The sequence below is a fragment of the Zophobas morio genome, unplaced genomic scaffold, assembly GCF_036711695.1.
Source record: "Zophobas morio isolate AGI-343-1 ecotype UQ-CSIRO unplaced genomic scaffold, CSIRO_AGI_Zmor_V1 ptg000632l, whole genome shotgun sequence".
Taxonomy (NCBI): Eukaryota; Metazoa; Arthropoda; class Insecta; order Coleoptera; family Tenebrionidae; genus Zophobas; species Zophobas morio.
In genome coordinates this window covers 86209-107226 of record NW_026972735.1, presented here as the reverse complement: position 1 = coordinate 107226, position 21018 = coordinate 86209, and the positions used below count along the sequence as shown (strand labels likewise).

The window sequence follows — 21018 nt, the reverse complement described above, 5'->3', positions numbered from 1 at the left end:
ACTTTTGAAGTGTTTTCTTGTACTTTTAAGCCACTCAGATACCCTACGGGCTCGGAAAGTGCAACGAAACTGTAATGTACTAGCTTAAAAAAGGAGATAGAGAATGACAGTTGACAGAATATATAAGTTAGAAAAATGAGCTCGTGTAATTTGAGAAACTAACAATATTACCTACCCCAAACAAGACATCACATTTTGGCGACGAGTATTAAAAGAACTCAGAAGAAGACCAACGAAGCGAAAAACAACGAACACTCAGAACATCAAAACAGACAACAGGAGAAAAACATAACCTCAACACAACACGTGGTTCGCAACAAACGAATCGAGAAAAAGATAACAGAACATGAACAACCACTCAACACCAGTACCTCCATTTCATATAGCAGAAGACCCCAATAACGTTGGCTCAAGGTGGGAAAAGTGGCTCAACCGTTTTGACAACTATCTCATAGCAGCAGGCATCGATAATGAAGACCGAAAGAAATCCATGCTTCTTCACTACGCAGGCGAAGAAGTTCATGATTTATATTTGTCACTTCCTGAACTACCAGTAAACACAGCACAACCCAATGAATCACCTTATTTAACAGCTAAACGAAAGCTCAAACAATATTTCACCCCTAGAGTCAACAAAGAATTTGACATGTTTAATTTTAGGCAAGCCAGACAGAGCGAGAATGAAACAATTGATCAGTTTTACGCAAAGTTACTGAAACTATCCAAGACTTGCACGTTTGAAAACCCAAATGAAGAAATCAAACTTCAAATCATCATGAACACGAAGTACACAGAACTACGTCGATATGGACTCACTGAACAACCCAATCTCGATGATCTATTGAGCAGAGCACGTACAATCGAGTGCACAGCTAATCAACTGAAGGTCATTGAAGACAAGATTGTCATGAACACAAGCACAGAAGAATGTAGCTACTTAAACAAACAAAAGCAACACAGAACCGCACCAGCCAACAGTGGTACCAGTAAGAACAATTGCAAAAATTGTGGAGGCAAATGGCATCCAAATGGGAGGAGAGCTTGTCCTGCTCTAAATGTAATTTGTCGAAGTTGTGGCAAGAAAGGACACTACGCCCGAGTCTGCATGTCCACCACATCAACACAACAGCAACAAGCACAATCACGAGCAAACCCCCAGCACAACAACCATGGCACAAATACTAGCATAAACAAGAAACATAATGGAGAGAGGAAGAACAGAGCACAAATTCGCTTTAATGAGCTTAATATGGAGCCAGAGTCAACTAATTCTGAGACATCTTTCAAAACAACAATTCGTCCAAACGACAGAACAGCCATGAAATGCCCTCAGGTACATGTTAAGTTGAATGGGAAAGTAATCAATTTCATTGTAGATACTGGTTCATCTGTTAATCTAATAAGCTCAAGCACATTTAAAGAATTTCATCAGCAGTCGCTACAACCAGATTCCTCATCGATTCTCCCGTACAACTGTCAACAACAGTTAGAAGTAGTTGGAAAATTCAAAGGTTTGTTCCATTATAACAACCACCAAACGCGAGCAGATGTATTTGTGATAAAAGGCAACAGTGAATCATTATTGAGCTATGATACAGCAAACAAATTGCAGCTGATACAACTATCTATGATGATATATCAATCTATGGACATGAACTATATCAAAAACAAGCATCCTAATTTGTGTAATGGCATAGGTTGTCTCAAGAACCAAACTGTCAAGCTACATATTGATGAGTCAATTCCTCCAGTAGCAAATAAACACAGGAGAATTCCAATAAATCTTCGTGGAGCAGTTGAACAAGAGATAACAAGACTGATGAAACAAAACATCATTGAAAAAGCAACAGGACCAACTCCCTGGGTTTCACCAATAGTTGTAGTTCCCAAACATCACGATCCTAACTCTATCAGAATTTGTGTAGACATGAGAGAGGCTAACAAAGCCATACTTAGAGAAAGGCATCCAACACCAACTATTGAAGAAATATTTGCCCAGTTAAATGGCGCAACAGTCTTCTCAAAGATTGATTTGAAAGATGGCTACCACCAACTAACATTAGAAGAATCTTCACGGTATATAACAGTTTTCTCAACACATATTGGTTTGTATCAATATAAACGACTGAGTTTTGGGATAAATTCCGCTGCAGAGATTTTTCAAAACACAATAAGACAACTGTTAAACCAAATAGATGGTGTGTTAAACATCAGCGATGATATACTAATCTTTGGAACAACTCAACAAGACCATGATAAGACTCTCAAGCAAGTAATAGAACGTTTGGATAACCATAATTTGACAATCAACACAAAGAAATGCATTTTTAACACAAACAAAATCGATTTCTTTGGATATGTATTCTCTAGCAAAGGCATTTACCCTGATCCAGACAAAGTCAAGTCTGTCTCTAACCTAGAACCGCCCAGAAACGTACATGAACTAAGAAGCTTCCTAGGAACGTTGAATTATGTTGGAAAGTTCCTGCCTCACTTAGCAACAAATACTGCAATATTACGTGAGCTGATTACAAAAGATGCTCGATGGGACTGGACTGAAAAGCATCACAGCGCTTTTAATGATCTTAAGAAACAACTAGAATCAGCACGAAACCTCGCCTATTTTGACCAACAGAAAAAGACGCACCTCTATGTAGACGCTGGTCCCATAGGACTTGGAGCGATTCTTTCGCAAGAATTTAACAACAAAACAGAAGTTATTTCGTACGCTAGCAGAACATTAACTTTGACCGAACAGAAATACAGTCAAATAGAGAAAGAAACATTAGCAGCAACATGGGCCATACATCACTTCAGAATATACCTGTTAGGAGGTCACTTTGTGTTACACACAGACCACAAACCCTTGGTCTCAATCCTACAGAACCTTCGATCAGCTCCAAACGCACGCATTGAACGACTTTGTTTGAAACTTCAGCCTTATAAATTTACAGTTCAATACCAAAGAGGCATAACAAATCCGTCTGATTATTTATCTCGTCATCCAACACACAGCCCACCAGAAGCATATGATAAAAGTGAAGAATACGTAGCTTTTGTAACCAATCATTCACTACCAAACACAATTTCACTTGAAGAAATCGAAAATGCAATGAAAGATGATTTTCAGTTGCTGCTACTGAAAAAGGCCTTGTTAGAAGATGATTCCTTGTTTTGGAAGAAACGAGAACTGCAAACATTCAAGCAAATCAAACAAGAGCTCACTGTATATGGTAATATTATTCTCAAAGGCAGTCAAATCGTAATTCCCAGCAAACTGCAGAAAAACATTATCAGATTGGCACATAAAGGTCATCAAGGTCTCGTTAAAACCAAACAACTGGTAAGAACTAAGGTATGGTTTCCCAACATCAACAAAATGGTAGAAGAAGTAGTGAAGTCATGCACAGCATGTCAAGCAGTAACACCCTACAACCAGCGAAATCCGATTCAAACATACCCGACATCCACTCACCCGCTTGAATGTCTAGATGTAGATTACGCCGGACCATTTCCAGATGGAAAATATTATTTCATAATGATGGATGATTTCTCAAAGTTTCCATTCGTCAAAAAAGTACCATCGACCAATTTCAAACAGCTGAAGCCCGTACTTGACGAGACATTTGCACTATTTGGCCTACCAAAAGAACTTAAATCCGATAATGGACCACCCTTTAATGGATACGAGTTGAAAGAATATCTTTCAAGCCTTAACATCAAGCATCATTTGATAACACCACGTTGGCCAGAAGCAAATGGCAGAACTGAGAGATTCGTGAAAACGTTCAAGAAAGCCCTCTTGTGCGCAACAATCAACAGCAATAATCCAGACGCAGAAATTCAAGAATTTTTAATCAATTACCGAAGCACCCCTCATTCAACAACAAACTGCCCACCATATCAAATTATGTTCAACAGAGAAATCAACAACTTCTTACCCACTCTCAAAAACAAGACGTTTCATGAATACAATCCCCAAACGGACATCGACAACAGAAGAAAACAAAACGAACGCGCCAATCGTAAAAGAAGGACATTTGAACATCGCTTACAACTTGGACAAAAAGTTCTTTGCAAACAACAAAAGAAGAATTCGCTGACTCCACTCTTTGATCCAGATCCATACACGATCACTAGAATCACCGGTTCTCAAATTGAAGCTCGACGAAGAGAAAAGGTGATTGTCAGAAATTCATCATTCTTCAAGCCACACCACTCAGCACAGAGTCCAAGGCCAGAGTATCACCCCTCAACAAGTTTGGCACCCAGTCGATCTTCCCAATCTGAACAAACGCGAGCACCGTTCCCCACAACACCTCCAAGGTCGACAGCTCCAGCCACGACACCCCTTAGACAAGACAACATGGAGGACAAAGTAAACAGTCCCCCAAATCAACGAGTCGAGACGCCCACTGAACGACGTCCCCAGCGAGACAGAAAACCACCGTCGAAGCTCCGGGACTATCTTGTAGAACTCTAATGGCATGTGCGTCATATGAGTTATTGAGTTTAACTTTTATTTTGTATTTGGTATGTGTTCTTTAATTTTCAGTAAGGGAGGAAATGTAATGTACTAGCTTAAAAAAGGAGATAGAGAATGACAGTTGACAGAATATATAAGTTAGAAAAATGAGCTCGTGTAATTTGAGAAACTAACAATATTACCTACCCCAAACAAGACATCACAGAAACCATCAAATTTTAGCTAGAAACTGTACTTTTGTCGATTTTTATTGAATTTGAACTATATTTCAACGATTTTTGATGGTTCTGAGCCACCAAACACACTTAAAACATGCAGAATCGACTCAGAATAGGAAAAGGAGACGTTTAGGTCAATTTTATGCATTCTGGCGTTCGTAGATACAAGAAAACTGTTAAAATTCTTCAGAAACGTCACTATTGAAGTGTTTTCTTGTACTTTTAAGCCACTCAGATACCCTACGGGCTCGGAAAGTGCAACGAAACCATCAAATTTTAGCTAGAAACTGTATTTTTGTCGATTTTTATTGAATTTTAACTATATTTCAACGTTTTTTGATGGTTCTGAGCCACCAAACACACTTAAAGCATGCAGAATCGACTCAGAATAGGAAAAGGAGACGTTTAGGTCAATTTTATGCATTCTGGCGTTCGTAGATACAAGAAAACTGTTAAAATTCTTCAGAAACTTCACTTTTGAAGTGTTTTCTTGTACTTTTAAGCCACTCAGATACCCTACGGGCTCGGAAAGTGCAACGAAACCATCAAATTTTAGCTAGAAACTGTATTTTTGTCGATTTTTATTGAATTTGAACTATATTTCAACGTTTTTTGATGGTTCTGAGCCACCAAACACACTTAAAGCATGCAGAATCGACTCAGAATAGGAAAAGGAGACGTTTAGGTCAAATTTATGCATTCTGGCGTTCGTAGATACAAGAAAACTGTTAAAATTCTTCAGAAACGTCACTTTTGAAGTGTTTTCTTGTTCTTTTAAGCCACTCAGATACCCTACGAGCTCGGAAAGTGCAACGAAACCATCAAATTTTAGCTAGAAACTATATTTTTGTCGATTTTTATTGAATTTGAACTATATTTCAACGTTTTTTGATGGTTCTGAGCCACCAAACACACTTAAAGCATGCAGAATCGACTCAGAATAGGAAAAGGAGACGTTTAGGTCAATTTTATGCATTCTGGCGTTCGTAGATACAAGAAAACTGTTAAAATTCTTCAGAAACGTCACTTTTGAAGTGTTTTCTTGTACTTTTAAGCCACTCAGATACCCTACGGGCTCGGAAAGTGCAACGAAACCATCAAATTTTAGCTAGAAACTGTATTTTTGTCGATTTTTATTGAATTTGAACTATATTTCAACGTTTTTTGATGGTTCTGAGCCACCAAACACACTTAAAGCATGCAGAATCGACTCAGAATAGGAAAAGGAGACGTTTAGGTCAATTTTATGCATTCTGGCGCTCGTAGATACAAGAAAACTGTTAAAATTCTTCAGAAACGTCACTTTTGAAGTGTTTTCTTGTACTTTTAAGCCACTCAGATACCCTACGGGCTCGGAAAGTGCAACGAAACCATCAAATTTTAGCTAGAAACTGTATTTTTGTCGATTTTTATTGAATTTGAACTATATTTCAACGTTTTTTGATGGTTCTGAGCCACCAAACACACTTAAAGCATGCAGAATCGACTCAGAATAGGAAAAGGAGACGTTTAGGTCAATTTTATGCATTCTGGCGTTCGTAGATACAAGAAAACTGTTAAAATTCTTCAGAAACTTCACTTTTGAAGTGTTTTCTTGTACTTTTAAGCCACTCAGATACCCTACGGGCTCGGAAAGTGCAACGAAACCATCAAATTTTAGCTAGAAACTGTATTTTTGTCGATTTTTATTGAATTTGAACTATATTTCAACGTTTTTTGATGGTTCTGAGCCACCAAACACACTTAAAGCATGCAGAATCTACTCAGAATAGGAAAAGGAGACGTTTAGGTCAAATTTATGCATTCTGGCGTTCGTAGATACAAGAAAACTGTTCAAATTCTTCAGAAACGTCACTTTTGAAGTGTTTTCTTGTTCTTTTAAGCCACTCAGATACCCTACGAGCTCGGAAAGTGCAACGAAACCATCAAATTTTAGCTAGAAACTGTATTTTTGTCGATTTTTATTGAATTTGAACTATATTTCAACGTTTTTTGATGGTTCTGAGCCACCAAACACACTTAAAGCATGCAGAATCGACTCAGAATAGGAAAAGGAGACGTTTAGGTCAATTTTATGCATTCTGGCGTTCGTAGATACAAGAAAACTGTTAAAATTCTTCAGAAACGTCACTTTTGAAGTGTTTTCTTGTACTTTTAAGCCACTCAGATACCCTACGGGCTCGGAAAGAGCAACGAAGCCATCAAATTTTAGCTAGAAACTGTATTTTTGTCGATTTTTATTGAATTTGAACTATATTTCAATGTTTTTTGATGGTTCTGAGCCACCAAACACACTTAAAGCATGCAGAATCCACTCAGAATAGGAAAAGGAGACGTTTAGGTCAATTTTAGGCATTCTGGCGTTCCTAGATACAAGAAAACTGTTAAAATTCTTCAGAAACGTCACTTTTGAAGTGTTTTCTTGTACTTTTAAGCCACTCAGATACCCTACGGGCTCGGAAAGTGCAACGAAACCATCAAATTTTAGCTAGAAACTGTATTTTTGTCGATTTTTATAGAATTTGAACTATATTTCAACGTTTTTTGATGGTTCTGAGCCACCAAACACACTTAAAGCATGCAGAATCGACTCAGAATAGGAAAAGGAGACGTTTAGGTCAATTTTATGCATTCTGGCGTTCGTAGATACAAGAAAACTGTTAAAATTCTTCAGAAACGTCACTTTTGAAGTGTTTTCTTGTACTTTTAAGCCACTCAGATACCCAACGGGCTCGGAAAGTGCAACGAAACCACCAATTTTAGCTAGAAACTGTATTTTTGTCGATTTTTATTGAATTTGAACTATATTTCAACGTTTTTTGATGGTTCTGAGCCACCAAACACACTTAAAGCATGCAGAATCGACTCAGAATAGGAAAAGGAGACGTTTAGGTCAATTTTATGCATTCTGGCGTTCGTAGATACAAGAAAACTGTTAAAATTCTTCAGAAACGTCACTTTTGAAGTGTTTTCTTGTACTTTTAAGCCACTCAGATACCCTACGGGCTCGGAAAGTGCAACGAAACCATCAAATTTTAGCTAGAAACTGTGTTTTTGTCGATTTTTATTGAATTTGAACTATATTTCAACGTTTTTTGATGATTCTGAGCCACCAAACACACTTAAAGCATGCAGAATCGACTCAGAATAGGAAAAGGAGACGTTTAGGTCAATTTTATGCATTCTGGCGTTCGTAGATACAAGAAAACTGTTAAAATTCTTCAGAAACGTCACTTTTGAAGTGTTTTCTTGTACTTTTAAGCCACTCAGGTACCCTACGGGCTCGGAAAGTGCAAAGAAACCATCAAATTTTAGTTAGAAACTGTATTTTTGTCGATTTTTATTGAATTTGAACTATATTTCAATGTTTTTTGATGGTTCTGAGCCACCAAACACACTTAAAGCATGCAGAATCGACTCAGAATAGGAAAAGGAGACGTTTAGGTCAATTTTATGCATTCTGGCGTTCGTAGATACAAGAAAACTGTTAAAATTCTTCAGAAACGTCACTTTTGAAGTGTTTTCTTGTACTTTTAAGCCACTCAGATACCCTACGGGCTCGGAAAGTGCAACGAAACCATCAAATTTTAGCTAGAAACTGTATTTTTGTCGATTTTTATTGAATTTGAACTATATTTCAACGTTTTTTGATGGTTCTGAGCCACCAAACACACTTAAAGCATGCAGAATCGACTCAGAATAGGAAAAGGAGACGTTTAGGTCAATTTTATGCATTCTGGCGTTCGTAGATACAAGAAAACTGTTAAAATTCTTCAGAAACGTCACTTTTGAAGTGTTTTCTTGTACTTTTAAGCCACTCAGATACCCTACGGGCTCGGAAAGTGCAACGAAACCATCAAATTTTAGCTAGAAACTGTATTTTTTCGATTTTTATTGAATTTGAACTATATTTCAACGTTTTTTGATGGTTCTGAGCCACCAAACACACTTAAAGCATGCAGAATCGACTCAGAATATGAAAAGGAGACGTTTAGGTCAATTTTATGCATTCTGGCGTTCGTAGATACAAGAAACCTGTTAAAATTCTTCAGAAACGTCACTTTTGAAGTGTTTTCTTGTACTTTTAAGCCACTCAGATACCCTACGGGCTCGGAAAGTGCAACGAAACCATCAAATTTTAGGTAGAAACTGTATTTTTGTCGATTTTTATTGAATTTGAACTATATTTCAACGTTTTTTGATGGTTCTGAGCCACCAAACACACTTAAAGCATGCAGAATCGACTCAGAATAGGAAAAGGAGACGTTTAGGTCAATTTTATGCATTCTGGCGTTCGTAGATACAAGAAAACTGTTAAAATTCTTCAGAAACGTCACTTTTGAAGTGTTTTCTTGTACTTTTAAGCCACTCAGATACCCAACGGGCTCGGAAAGTGCAACGAAACCATCAAATTTTAGCTAGAAACTGTATTTTTGTCGATTTTTATTGAATTTGAACTATATTTCAACGTTTTTTGATGGTTCTGAGCCACCAAACACACTTAAAGCATGCAGAATCGACTCAGAATAGGAAAAGGAGACGTTTAGGTCAATTTTATGCATTCTGGCGTTCGTAGATACAAGAAAACTGTTAAAATTCTTCAGAAACGTCACATTTGAAGTGTTTTCTTGTACTTTTAAGCCACTCAGATACCCTACGGGCTCGGAAAGTGCAACGAAACCATCAAATTTTAGTTAGAAACTGTATTTTTGTCGATTTTTATTGAATTTGAACTATATTTCAACGTTTTTTGGTGGTTCTGAGCCACCAAACACACTTAAAGCATGCAGAATCGACTCAGAATAGAAAAAGGAGACGTTTAGGTCAATTTTATGCATTCTGGCGTTCGTAGATACAAGAAAACTGTTAAAATTCTTCAGAAACGTCACTTTTGAAGTGTTTTCTTGTACTTTTAAGCCACTTAGATACCCAACGGGCTCGGAAAGTGCAACGAAACCATCAAATTTTAGCTAGAACCTGTATTTTTGTCGATTTTTATTGAATTTGAACTATATTTCAACGTTTTTTGATGGTTCTGAGCCACCAAACACACTTAAAGCATGCAGAATCGACTCAGAATAGGAAAAGGAGACGTTTAGGTCAATTTTATGCATTCTGGCGTTCGTAGATACAAGAAAACTGTTAAAATTCTTCAGAAACGTCACTTTTGAAGTGTTTTCTTGTACTTTTAAGCCACTCAGATAACCTACGGGCTCGGAAAGTGCAACGAAACCATAAAATTTTAGCTAGAAACTGTATTTTTGTCGATTTTTATTGAATTTGAACTATATTTCAACGTTTTTTGATGGTTGTGAGCCACCAAACACACTTAAAGCATGCAGAATCGACTCAGAATAGGAAAAGGAAACGTTTAGGTCAATTTTATGCATTCTGGCGTTCGTAGATACAAGAAAACTGTTAAAATTCTTCAGAAACGTCACTTTTGAAGTGTTTTCTTGTACTTTTGAGCCACTCAGATACCCTACGGGCTCGGAAAGTGCAACGAAACCATCAAATTTTAGCTAGAAACTGTATTTTTGTCGATTTTTATTGAATTTGAACTATATTTCAACGTTTTTTGATGGTTCTGAGCCACCAAACACACTTAAAGCATGCAGAATCGACTCAGAATAGGAAAAGGAGACGTTTAGGTCAATTTTATGCATTCTGGCGTTCGTAGATACAAGAAAACTGTTAAAATTCTTCAGAAACGTCACTTTTGAAGTGTTTTCTTGTACTTTTAAGCCACTCAGATACCCAACGGGCTCGGAAAGTGCAACGAAACCATCAAATTTTAGCTAGAAACTGTATTTTTGTCGATTTTTATTGAATTTGAACTATATTTCAACGTTTTTTGATGGTTCTGAGCCACCAAACACACTTAAAGCATGCAGAATCGACTCAGAATAGGAAACGGAGACGTTTAGGTCAATTTTATGCATTCTGGCGTTCGTAGATACAAGAAAACTGTTAAAATTCTTCAGAAACGTCACTTTTGAAGTGTTTTCTTGTACTTTTAAGCCACTCAGATACCCGACGGGCTCGGAAAGTGCAACGAAACCATCAAATTTTAACTAGAAACTGTATTTTTGTCGATTTTTATTGAATTTGAACTATATTTCAACGTTTTTTGATGGTTCTGAGCCACCAAACACACTTAAAGCATGCAGAATCGACTCAGAATAGGAAAAGGAGACGTTTAGGTCAATTTTATGCATTCTGGCGTTCGTAGATACAAGAAAACTGTTAAAATTCTTCAGAAACGTCACTTTTGAAGTGTTTTCTTGTACTATTAAGCCACTCAGATACCCTACGGGCTCGGAAAGTGCAACGAAACCATCAAATTTTAGCTAGAAATTGTATTTTTGTCGATTTTTATTGAATTTGAACTATATTTCAACGTTTTTTGATGGTTCTGGGCCACCAAACACACTTAAAGCATGCAGAATCGACTCAGAATAGGAAAAGGAGACGTTTAGGTCAATTTTATGCATTTTGGCGTTCGTAGATACAAGAAAACTGTTAAAATTCTTCAGAAACGTCACTTTTGAAGTGTTTTCTTGTACTTTTAAGCCACTCAGATACCCAACGGGCTCGGAAAGTGCAACGAAACCATCAAATTTTAGCTAGAAACTGTATTTTTGTCGATTTTTATTGAATTTGAACTATATTTCAACGTTTTTTGATGGTTCTGAGCCACCAAACACACTTAAAGCATGCAGAATCGACTCAGAATAGGAAAAGGAGACGTTTAGGTCAATTTTATGCATTCTGGCGTTCGTAGATACAAGAAAACTGTTAAAATTCTTCAGAAACGTCACTTTTGAAGTGTTTTCTTGTACTTTTAAGCCACTCAGAAACCCTATGGGCTCGGAAAGTGCAACGAAACCATCAAATTTTAGTTAGAAACTGTATTTTTGTCGATTTTTATTGAATTTGAACTATATTTCAACGTTTTTTGATGGTTCTGGGACACCAAACACACTTAAAGCATGCAGAATCGACTCAGAATAGGAAAAGGAGACGTTTAGGTCAATTTTATGCATTCTGGCGTTCGTAGATACAAGAAAACTGTTAAAATTCTTCAGAAACGTCACTTTTGAAGTGTTTTCTTGTACTTTTAAGCCACTCAGATACCCAACGGGCTCGGAAAGTGCAACGAAACCATCAAATTTTAGCTAGAAAGTGTATTTTTGTCGATTTTAATTGAATTTGAACTATATTTCATCGTTTTTTGATGGTTCTGAGCCACCAAACACACTTAAAGCATGCAGAATCGACTCAGAATAGGAAAAGGAGACGTTTAGGTCAATTTTATGCATTCTGGCGTTCGTAGATACAAGAAAACTGTTAAAATTCTTCAGAAACGTCACTTTTGAAGTGTTTTCTTGTACTTTTAAGCCACTCAGAAACCCTACGGGCTCGGAAAGTGCAACGAAACCATCAAATTTTAGTTAGAAACTGTATTTTTGTCGATTTTTATTGAATTTGAACTATATTTCAACGTTTTTTGGTGGTTCTGAGCTACCAAACACACTTAAAGCATGCAGAATCGACTCAGAATAGAAAAAGGAGACGTTTAGGTCAATTTTATGCATTCTGGCGTTCGTAGATACAAGAAAACTGTTAAAATTCTTCAGAAACGTCACTTTTGAAATGTTTTCTTGTACTTTTAAGCCACTCAGATACCCTACGGTCTCGGAAAGTGCAACGAAACCATCAAATTTTAGCTAGAAACTGTATTTTTGTCGATTTTTATTGAATTTGAACTATATTTCAACGTTTTTTGATGGTTCTGAGCCACCAAACACACTTAAAGCATGCAGAATCGACTCAGAATAGGAAAAGGAGACGTTTAGGTCAATTTTATGCATTCTGGCGTTCGTAGATACAAGAAAACTGTTAAAATTCTTCAGAAACGTCACTTTTGAAGTGTTTTCTTGTACTATTAAGCCACTCAGATACCCTACGGGCTCGGAAAGTGCAACGAAACCATCAAATTTTAGCTAGAAATTGTATTTTTGTCGATTTTTATTGAATTTGAACTATATTTCAACGTTTTTTGATGGTTCTGGGCCACCAAACACACTTAAAGCATGCAGAATCGACTCAGAATAGGAAAAGGAGACGTTTAGGTCAATTTTATGCATTCTGGCGTTCGTAGATACAAGAAAACTGTTAAAATTCTTCAGAAACGTCACTTTTGAAGTGTTTTCTTGTACTTTTAAGCCACTCAGATACCCTACGGGCTCGGAAAGTGCAACGAAACCATCAAATTTTAGCTAGAAACTGTATTTTTGTCGATTTTTATTGAATTTGAACTATATTTCAACGTTTTTTGATGGTTCTGAGCCACCAAACACACTTAAAGCATGCAGAATCGACTCAGAATAGGAAAAGGAGACGTTTAGGTCAATTTTATGCATTCTGGCGTTCGTAGATACAAGAAAACTGTTAAAATTCTTCAGAAACGTCACTTTTGAAGTGTTTTCTTGTACTATTAAGCCACTCAGATACCCGACGGGCTCGGAAAGTGCAACGAAACCACCAAATTTTAGCTAGAAATTGTATTTTTGTCGATTTTTATTGAATTTGAACTATATTTCAACGTTTTTTGATGGTTCTGGGCCACCAAACACACTTAAAGCATGCAGAATCGACTCAGAATAGGAAAAGGAGACGTTTAGGTCAATTTTATGCATTCTGGCGTTCGTAGATACAAGAAAACTGTTAAAATTCTTCAGAAACGTCACTTTTGAAGTGTTTTCTTGTACTTTTAAGCCACTCAGATACCCAACGGGCTCGGAAAGTGCAACGAAACCATCAAATTTTAGCTAGAAACTGTATTTTTGTCGATTTTTATTGAATTTGAACTATATTTCAACGTTTTTTGATGGTTCTGAGCCACCAAACACACTTAAAGCATGCAGAATCGACTCAGAATAGAAAAAGGAGACGTTTAGGTCAATTTTATGCATTCTGGCGTTCGTAGATACAAGAAAACTGTTAAAATTCTTCAGAAACGTCACTTTTGAAGTGTTTTCTTGTACTTTTAAGCCACTCAGATACCCTACGGGCTCGGAAAGTGCAACGAAACCATCAAATTTTAGCTAGAAACTGTATTTTTGTCGATTTTTATTGAATTTGAACTATATTTCAACGTTTTTTGATGGTTCTGAGCCACCAAACACACTTAAAGCATGCAGAATCGACTCAGAATAGGAAAAGGAGACGTTTAGGTCAATTTTATGCATTCTGGCGTTCGTAGATACAAGAAAACTGTTAAAATTCTTCAGAAACGTCACTTTTGAAGTGTTTTCTTGTACTATTAAGCCACTCAGATACCCTACGGGCTCGGAAAGTGCAACGAAACCATCAAATTTTAGCTAGAAATTGTATTTTTGTCGATTTTTATTGAATTTGAACTATATTCCAACGTTTTTTGATGGTTCTGGGCCACCAAACACACTTAAAGCATGCAGAATCGACTCAGAATAGGAAAAGGAGACGTTTAGGTCAATTTTATGCATTCTGGCGTTCGTAGATACAAGAAAACTGTTAAAATTCTTCAGAAACGTCACTTTTGAAGTGTTTTCTTGTACTTTTAAGCCACTCAGATACCCAACGGGCTCGGAAATTGCAATGAAACCATCAAATTTTAGCTAGAAACTGTATTTTTGTCGATTTTTATTGAATTTGAACTATATTTCAACGTTTTTTGATGGTTCTGAGCCACCAAACACACTTAAAGCATGCAGAATCGACTCAGAATAGGAAAAGGAGACGTTTAGGTCAATTTTATGCATTCTGGCGTTCGTAGATACAAGAAAACTGTTAAAATTCTTCAGAAACGTCACTTTTGAAGTATTTTCTTGTACTTTTAAGCCACTCAGATATACTACGGGCTCGGAAAGTGCAACGAAACCATCAAATTTTAGCTAGAAACGGTATTTTTGTCGATTTTTATTGAATTTGAACTATATTTCAACGTTTTTTGATGGTTCTGAGCCACCAAACACACTTAAAGCATGCAGAATCGACTCAGAATAGGAAAAGGAGACGCTTAGGTCAATTTTATGCATTCTGGCGTTCGTAGATACAAGAAAACTGTTAAAATTCTTCAGAAGCGTCACTTTTGAAGTGTTTTCTTGTACTTTTAAGCCACTCAGATACCCCACGGGCTCGGAAAGTGCAACGAAACCATCAAATTTTAGCTAGAAACTGTATTTTTGTCGATTTTTATTGAATTTGAACTATATTTCAACGTTTTTTGATGGTTCTGAGCCACCAAACACACTTAAAGCATGCAGAATCGACTCAGAATAGGAAAAGGAGACGTTTAGGTCAATTTTATGCATTCTGGCGTTCGTAGATACAAGAAAACTGTTAAAATTCTTCAGAAACGTCACTTTTGAAGAGTTTTCTTGTACTTTTAAGCCACTCAGATACCCTACGGGCTCGGAAAGTGCAACGAAACCATCAAATTTTAGTTAGAAACGGTATTTTTGTCGATTTTTATTGAATTTGAACTATATTTCAACGTTTTTTGGTGGTTCTGAGCCACCAAACACACTTAAAGCATGCAGAATCGACTCAGAATAGAAAAAGGAGACGTTTAGGTCAATTTTATGCATTCTGGCGTTCGTAGATACAAGAAAACTGTTAAAATTCTTCAGAAACGTCACTTTTGAAGTGTTTTCTTGTACTTTTAAGCCACTCAGATACCCTACGGGCTCGGAAAGTGCAACGAAACCATCAAATTTTAGCTAGAAACTGTATTTTTGTCGATTTTTATTGAATTTGAACTATATTTCAACGTTTTTTGATGGTTCTGAGCCACCAAACACACTTAAAGCATGCAGAATCGACTCAGAATAGGAAAAGGAGACGTTTAGGTCAATTTTATGCATTCTGGCGTTCGTAGATACAAGAAAACTGTTAAAATTCTTCAGAAACGTCACTTTTGAAGTGTTTTCTTGTACTTTTAAGCCACTCAGATACCCTACGGGCTCGGAAAGTGCAACGAATCCATCAAATTTTAGCTAGAAATTGTATTTTTGTCGATTTTTATTGAATTTGGACTATATTTCAACGTTTTTTGATGGTTCTGGGCCACCAAACACACTTAAAGCATGCAGAATGGACTCAGAATATTAAAAGCAGACGTTTAGGTCAATTTTATGCATTCTGGCGTTCGTAGATACAAGAAAACTGTTAAAATTCTTCAGAAACGTCACTTTTGAAGTGTTTTCTTGTACTTTTAAGCCACTCAGATACCCCACGGGCTCGGAAAGTGCAACGAAACCATCAAATTTTATCTAGAAACTGTATTTTTGTCGATTTTTATTGAATTTGAACTATATTTCAACGTTTTTTGATGGTTCTGAGCCACCAAACACACTTAAAGCATGCAGAATCGACTCAGAATAGGAAAAGGAGACGTTTAGGTCAATTTTATGCATTCTGGCGTTCGTAGATACAAGAAAACTTGTAAAATTCTTCAGAAACGTCACTTATGAAGTGTTTTCTTGTACTTTTAAGCCACTCAGATACCCAACGGGCTCGGAAAGTGCAACGAAACCATCAAATTTTAGCTAGAAACTGTATTTTTGTCGATTTTTATTGAATTTGAACTATATTTAAACGTTTTTTGATGGTTCTGAGCCACCAAACACACTTAAAGCATGCAGAATCGACTCAGAATAGGAAAAGGAGACGCTTAGGTCAATTTTATGCATTCTGGCGTTCGTAGATACAAGAAAACTGTTAAAATTCTTCAGAAACGTCACTTTTGAAGTGTTTTCTTGTACTTTTAAGCCACTCAGATACCCTACGGCTCGGAAAGTGCAACGAAACCATCAAATTTTAGCTAGAAACTGTATTTTTGTCGATTTTTATTGAATTTGAACTATATTTCAACGTTTTTTGATGGTTCTGAGCCACCAAACACACTTAAAGCATGCAGAATCGACTCAGAATAGGAAGAGGAGACGTTTAGGTCAATTTTATGCATTCTGGCGTTCGTAGATACAAGAAAACTGTTAAAATTCTTCAGAAACGTCACTTTTGAAGTGTTTTCTTGTACTTTTAAGCCACTCAGATACCCAACGGGCTCGGAAAGTGCAACGAAACCATCAAATTTTAGCTAGAAACTGTATTTTTGTCGATTTTTATTGAATTTGAACTATATTTCAACGTTTTTTGATGGTTCTGAGCCACCAAACACACTTAAAGCATGCAGAATCGACTCAGAATAGGAAAAGGAGACGTTTAGGTCAATTTTATGCATTCTGGCGTTCGTAGATACAAGAAAACTGTTAAAATTCTTCAGAAACGTCACTTTTGAAGTGTTTTCTTGTACTTTTAAGCCACTCAGATACCCTACGGGCTCGGAAAGAGCAACGAAACCATCAAATTTTAGCTAGAAACTGTATTTTTGTCGATTTTTATTGAATTTGAACTATATTTCAACGTTTTTTGATGGTTCTGAGCCACCAAACACACTTAAAGCATGCAGAAACGACTCAGAATAGGAAAAGGAGACGTTTAGGTCAATTTTATGCATTCTGGCGTTCGTAGATACAAGAAAACTGTTAAAATTCTTCAGAAACGTCACTTTTGAAGTGTTTTCTTGTACTTTTAAGCCACTCAGATACTCTACGGGCTCGGAAAGTGCAACGAAACCATCAAATTTTAGCTAGAAACTGTATTTTTGTCGATTTTTATTGAATTTGAACTATATTTCAACGTTTTTTGATGGTTCTGAGCCACCAAACACACTTAAAGCATGCAGAATCGACTCAGAATAGGAAAAGGAGACGTTTAGGTCAATTTTATGCATTCTGGCGTTCGTAGATACAAGAAAACTGTTAAAATTCTTCAGAAACGTCACTTTTGAAGTGTTTTCTTGTACTTTTAAGCCACTCAGATACCCTACGGGTTCGGAAAGTGCAACGAAACCATCAAATTTTGGCTAGAAACTGTATTTTTGTCGATTTTTATTGAATTTGAACTATATTTCAACGTTTTTTGATGGTTCTGAGCCACCAAACACACTTAAAGCATGCAGAATCGACTCAGAATAGGAAAAGGAGACGTTTAGGTCAATTTTATGCATTCTGGCGTTCGTAGATACAAGAAAACTGTTAAAATTCTTCAGAAACGTCACTTTTGAAGTGTTTTCTTGTACTTTTAAGCCACTCAGATACTCTACGGGCTCGGAAAGTGCAACGAAACCATCAAATTTTAGCTAGAAACTGTATTTTTGTCGATTTTTATTGAATTTGAACTATATTTCAACGTTTTTTGATGGTTCTAAGCCACCAAACACACTTAAAGCATACAGAATCGACTCAGAATAGGAAAAGGAGACGTTTAGGTCAATTTTATGCATTCTGGCGTTCGTAGATACAAGAAAACTGTTAAAATTCTTCAGAAACGTCACTTTTGAAGTGTTTTCTTGTACTTTTAAGCCACTCAGATACCCTACGGGCTCGGAAAGTGCAACGAAACCATCAAATTTTAGCTAGAAACTGTATTTTTGTCGATTTTTATTGAATTTGAACTATATTTCAACGTTTTTTGATGGTTCTGAGCCACCAAACACACTTAAAGCATGCAGAATCGACTCAGAATAGGAAAAGGAGACGTTTAGGTCAATTTTATGCATTCTGGCGTTCGTAGATACAAGAAAACTGTTAAAATTCTTCAGAAACGTCACTTTTGAAGTGTTTTCTTGTACTTTTAAGCCACTCAGATACCCAACGGGCTCGGAAAGTGCAACGAAACCATCAAATTTTAGCTAGAAACTGTATTTTTGTCGATTTTTATTGAATTTGAACTATATTTCAACGTTTTTTGATGGTTCTGAGCCACCAAACACACTTAAAGCATGCAGAATCGACTCAGAATAGGAAAAGGAGACGTTTAGGTCAATTTTATGCATTCTGGCGTTCGTAGATACAAGAAAACTGTTAAAATTCTTCAGAAACGTCACTTTTGAAGTGTTTTCTTGTACTTTTAAGCCACTCAGATACTCTACGGGCTCGGAAAGTGCAACGAAACCATCAAATTTTAGCTAGAAACTGTATTTTTGTCGATTTTTATTGAATTTGAACTATATTTCAACGTTTTTTGATGGTTCTGAGCCACCAAACACATTTAAAGCATGCAGAATCGACTCAGAATAGGAAAAGGAGACGTTTAGGTCAACTTTATGCATTCTGGCGTTCGTAGATACAAGAAAACTGTTAAAATTCTTCAGAAACGTCACTTTTGAAGTGTTTTCTTGTACTTTTAAGCCACTCAGATACCCAACGGGCTCGGAAAGTGCAACGAAACCATCAAATTTTAGCTAGAAACTGTATTTTTGTCGATTTTTATTGAATTTGAACTATGTTTCAACGTTTTTTGATGGTTCTGAGCCACCAAACACACTTAAAGCATGCAGAATCGACTCAGAATAGGAAAAGGAGACGTTTAGGTCAATTTTATGCATTCTGGCGTTCGTAGATACAAGAAAACTGTTAAAATTCTTCAGAAACGTCACTTTTGAAGTGTTTTCTTGTACTTTTAAGCCACTCAGATACTCTACGGGCTCGGAAAGTGCAACGAAACCATCAAATTTTAGCTAGAAACTGTATTTTTGTCGATTTTTATTGAATTTGAACTATATTTCAACGTTTTTTGATGGTTCTGAGCCACCAAACACACTTAAAGCATGCAGAATCGACTCAGAATAGGAAAAGGAGACGTTTAGGTCAATTTTATGCATTCTGGCGTTCGTAGATACAAGAAAACTGTTAAAATTCTTCAGAAACGTCACTTTTGAAGTGTTTTCTTGTACTTTTAAGCCACTCAGATACCCTACGGGTTCGGAAAGTGCAACGAAACCATCAAATTTTGGCTAGAAACTGTATTTTTGTCGATTTTTATTGAATTTGAACTATATTTCAACGTTTTTTGATGGTTCTGAGCCACCAAACACACTTAAAGCATGCAGAATCGACTCAGAATAGGAAAAGGAGACGTTTAGGTCAATTTTATGCATTCTGGCGTTCGTAGATACAAGAAAACTGTTAAAATTCTTCAGAAACGTCACTTTTGAAGTGTTTTCTTGTACTTTTAAGCCACTCAGATACTCTACGGGCTCGGAAAGTGACGAAACCATCAAATTTTAGCTAGAAACTGTATTTTTGTCGATTTTTATTGAATTTGAACTATATTTCAACGTTTTTTGATGGTTCTGAGCCACCAAACACACTTAAAGCATGCAGAATCGACTCAGAATAGGAAAAGGAGACGTTTAGGTCAATTTTATGCATTCTGGCGTTCGTAGATACAAGAAAACTGTTAAAATTCTTCAGAAACGTCACTTTTGAAGTGTTTTCTTGTACTTTTAAGCCACTCAGATACCCAACGGGCTCGGAAAGTGCAACGAAACCATCAAATTTTAGCTAGAAACTGTATTTTTGTCGATTTTTATTGAATTTGAACTATACTTCAACGTTTTTTGATGGTTCTGAGCCACCAAACACACTTAAAGCATGCAGAATCGACTCAGAATAGGAAAAGGAGACGTTTAGGTCAATTTTATGCATTCTGGCGTTCGTAGATACAAGAAAACTGTTAAAATTCTTCAGAAACGTCACTTTTGAAGTGTTTTCTTGTACTTTTAAGCCACTCAGATACCCTACGGGCTCGGAAAGTGCAACGAAACCATCAAATTTTAGCTAGAAACTGTATTTTTGTCGATTTTTATTGAATTTGAACTATATTTCAACGTTTTTTGATGGTTCTGAGCCACCAAACACACTTAAAGCATGCAGAATCGACTCAGAATGGGAAAAGGAGACGTTTAGGTCAATTTTATGCATTCTGGCGTTCGTAGATACAAGAAAACTGTTAAAATTCTTCAGAAACGTCACTTTTGAAGTGTTTTCTTGTACTTTTAAGCCACTCAGATACCCTACGGGCTCGGAAAGTGCAACGAAACCATCAAATTTTAGCTAGAAACTGTATTTTTGTCGATTTTTATTGAATTTGAACTATATTTCAACGTTTTTTGATGGTTCTGAGCCACCAAACACACTTAAAGCATGCAGAATCGACTCAGAATAGGAAAAGGAGACGTTTAGGTCAATTTTATGCATTCTGGCGTTCGTAGATACAAGAAAACTGTTAAAATTCTTCAGAAACGTCACTTTTGAAGTGTTTTCTTGTACTTTTAAGCCACTCAGATACCCAACGGGCTCGGAAAGTGCAACGAAACCATCAAATTTTAGCTAGAAACTGTATTTTTGTCGATTTTTATTG

The 21018-nt window shown here is 36.5% G+C and overlaps 1 protein-coding gene across 1 annotated transcript; it reads left to right on the top strand.

The window, feature by feature from the left end:
- The first annotated feature begins 346 nt into the window (after positions 1 to 346).
- LOC135121583 (uncharacterized protein K02A2.6-like) lies at positions 347 to 4483 on the top strand. Its single transcript, XM_064045887.1, has one exon. It carries the CDS (start codon positions 347 to 349, stop codon positions 4481 to 4483), a length of 4137 nt encoding a protein of 1378 aa, XP_063901957.1.
- Positions 4484 to 21018: the final 16535 nt, after the last annotated feature.

Coding starts and splice junctions, on each gene's coding strand:
- LOC135121583 (XM_064045887.1), top strand. CDS start 347: ATGAACAACCACTCAACACCAGTACCTCCATTTCATATAGCAGAAGAC.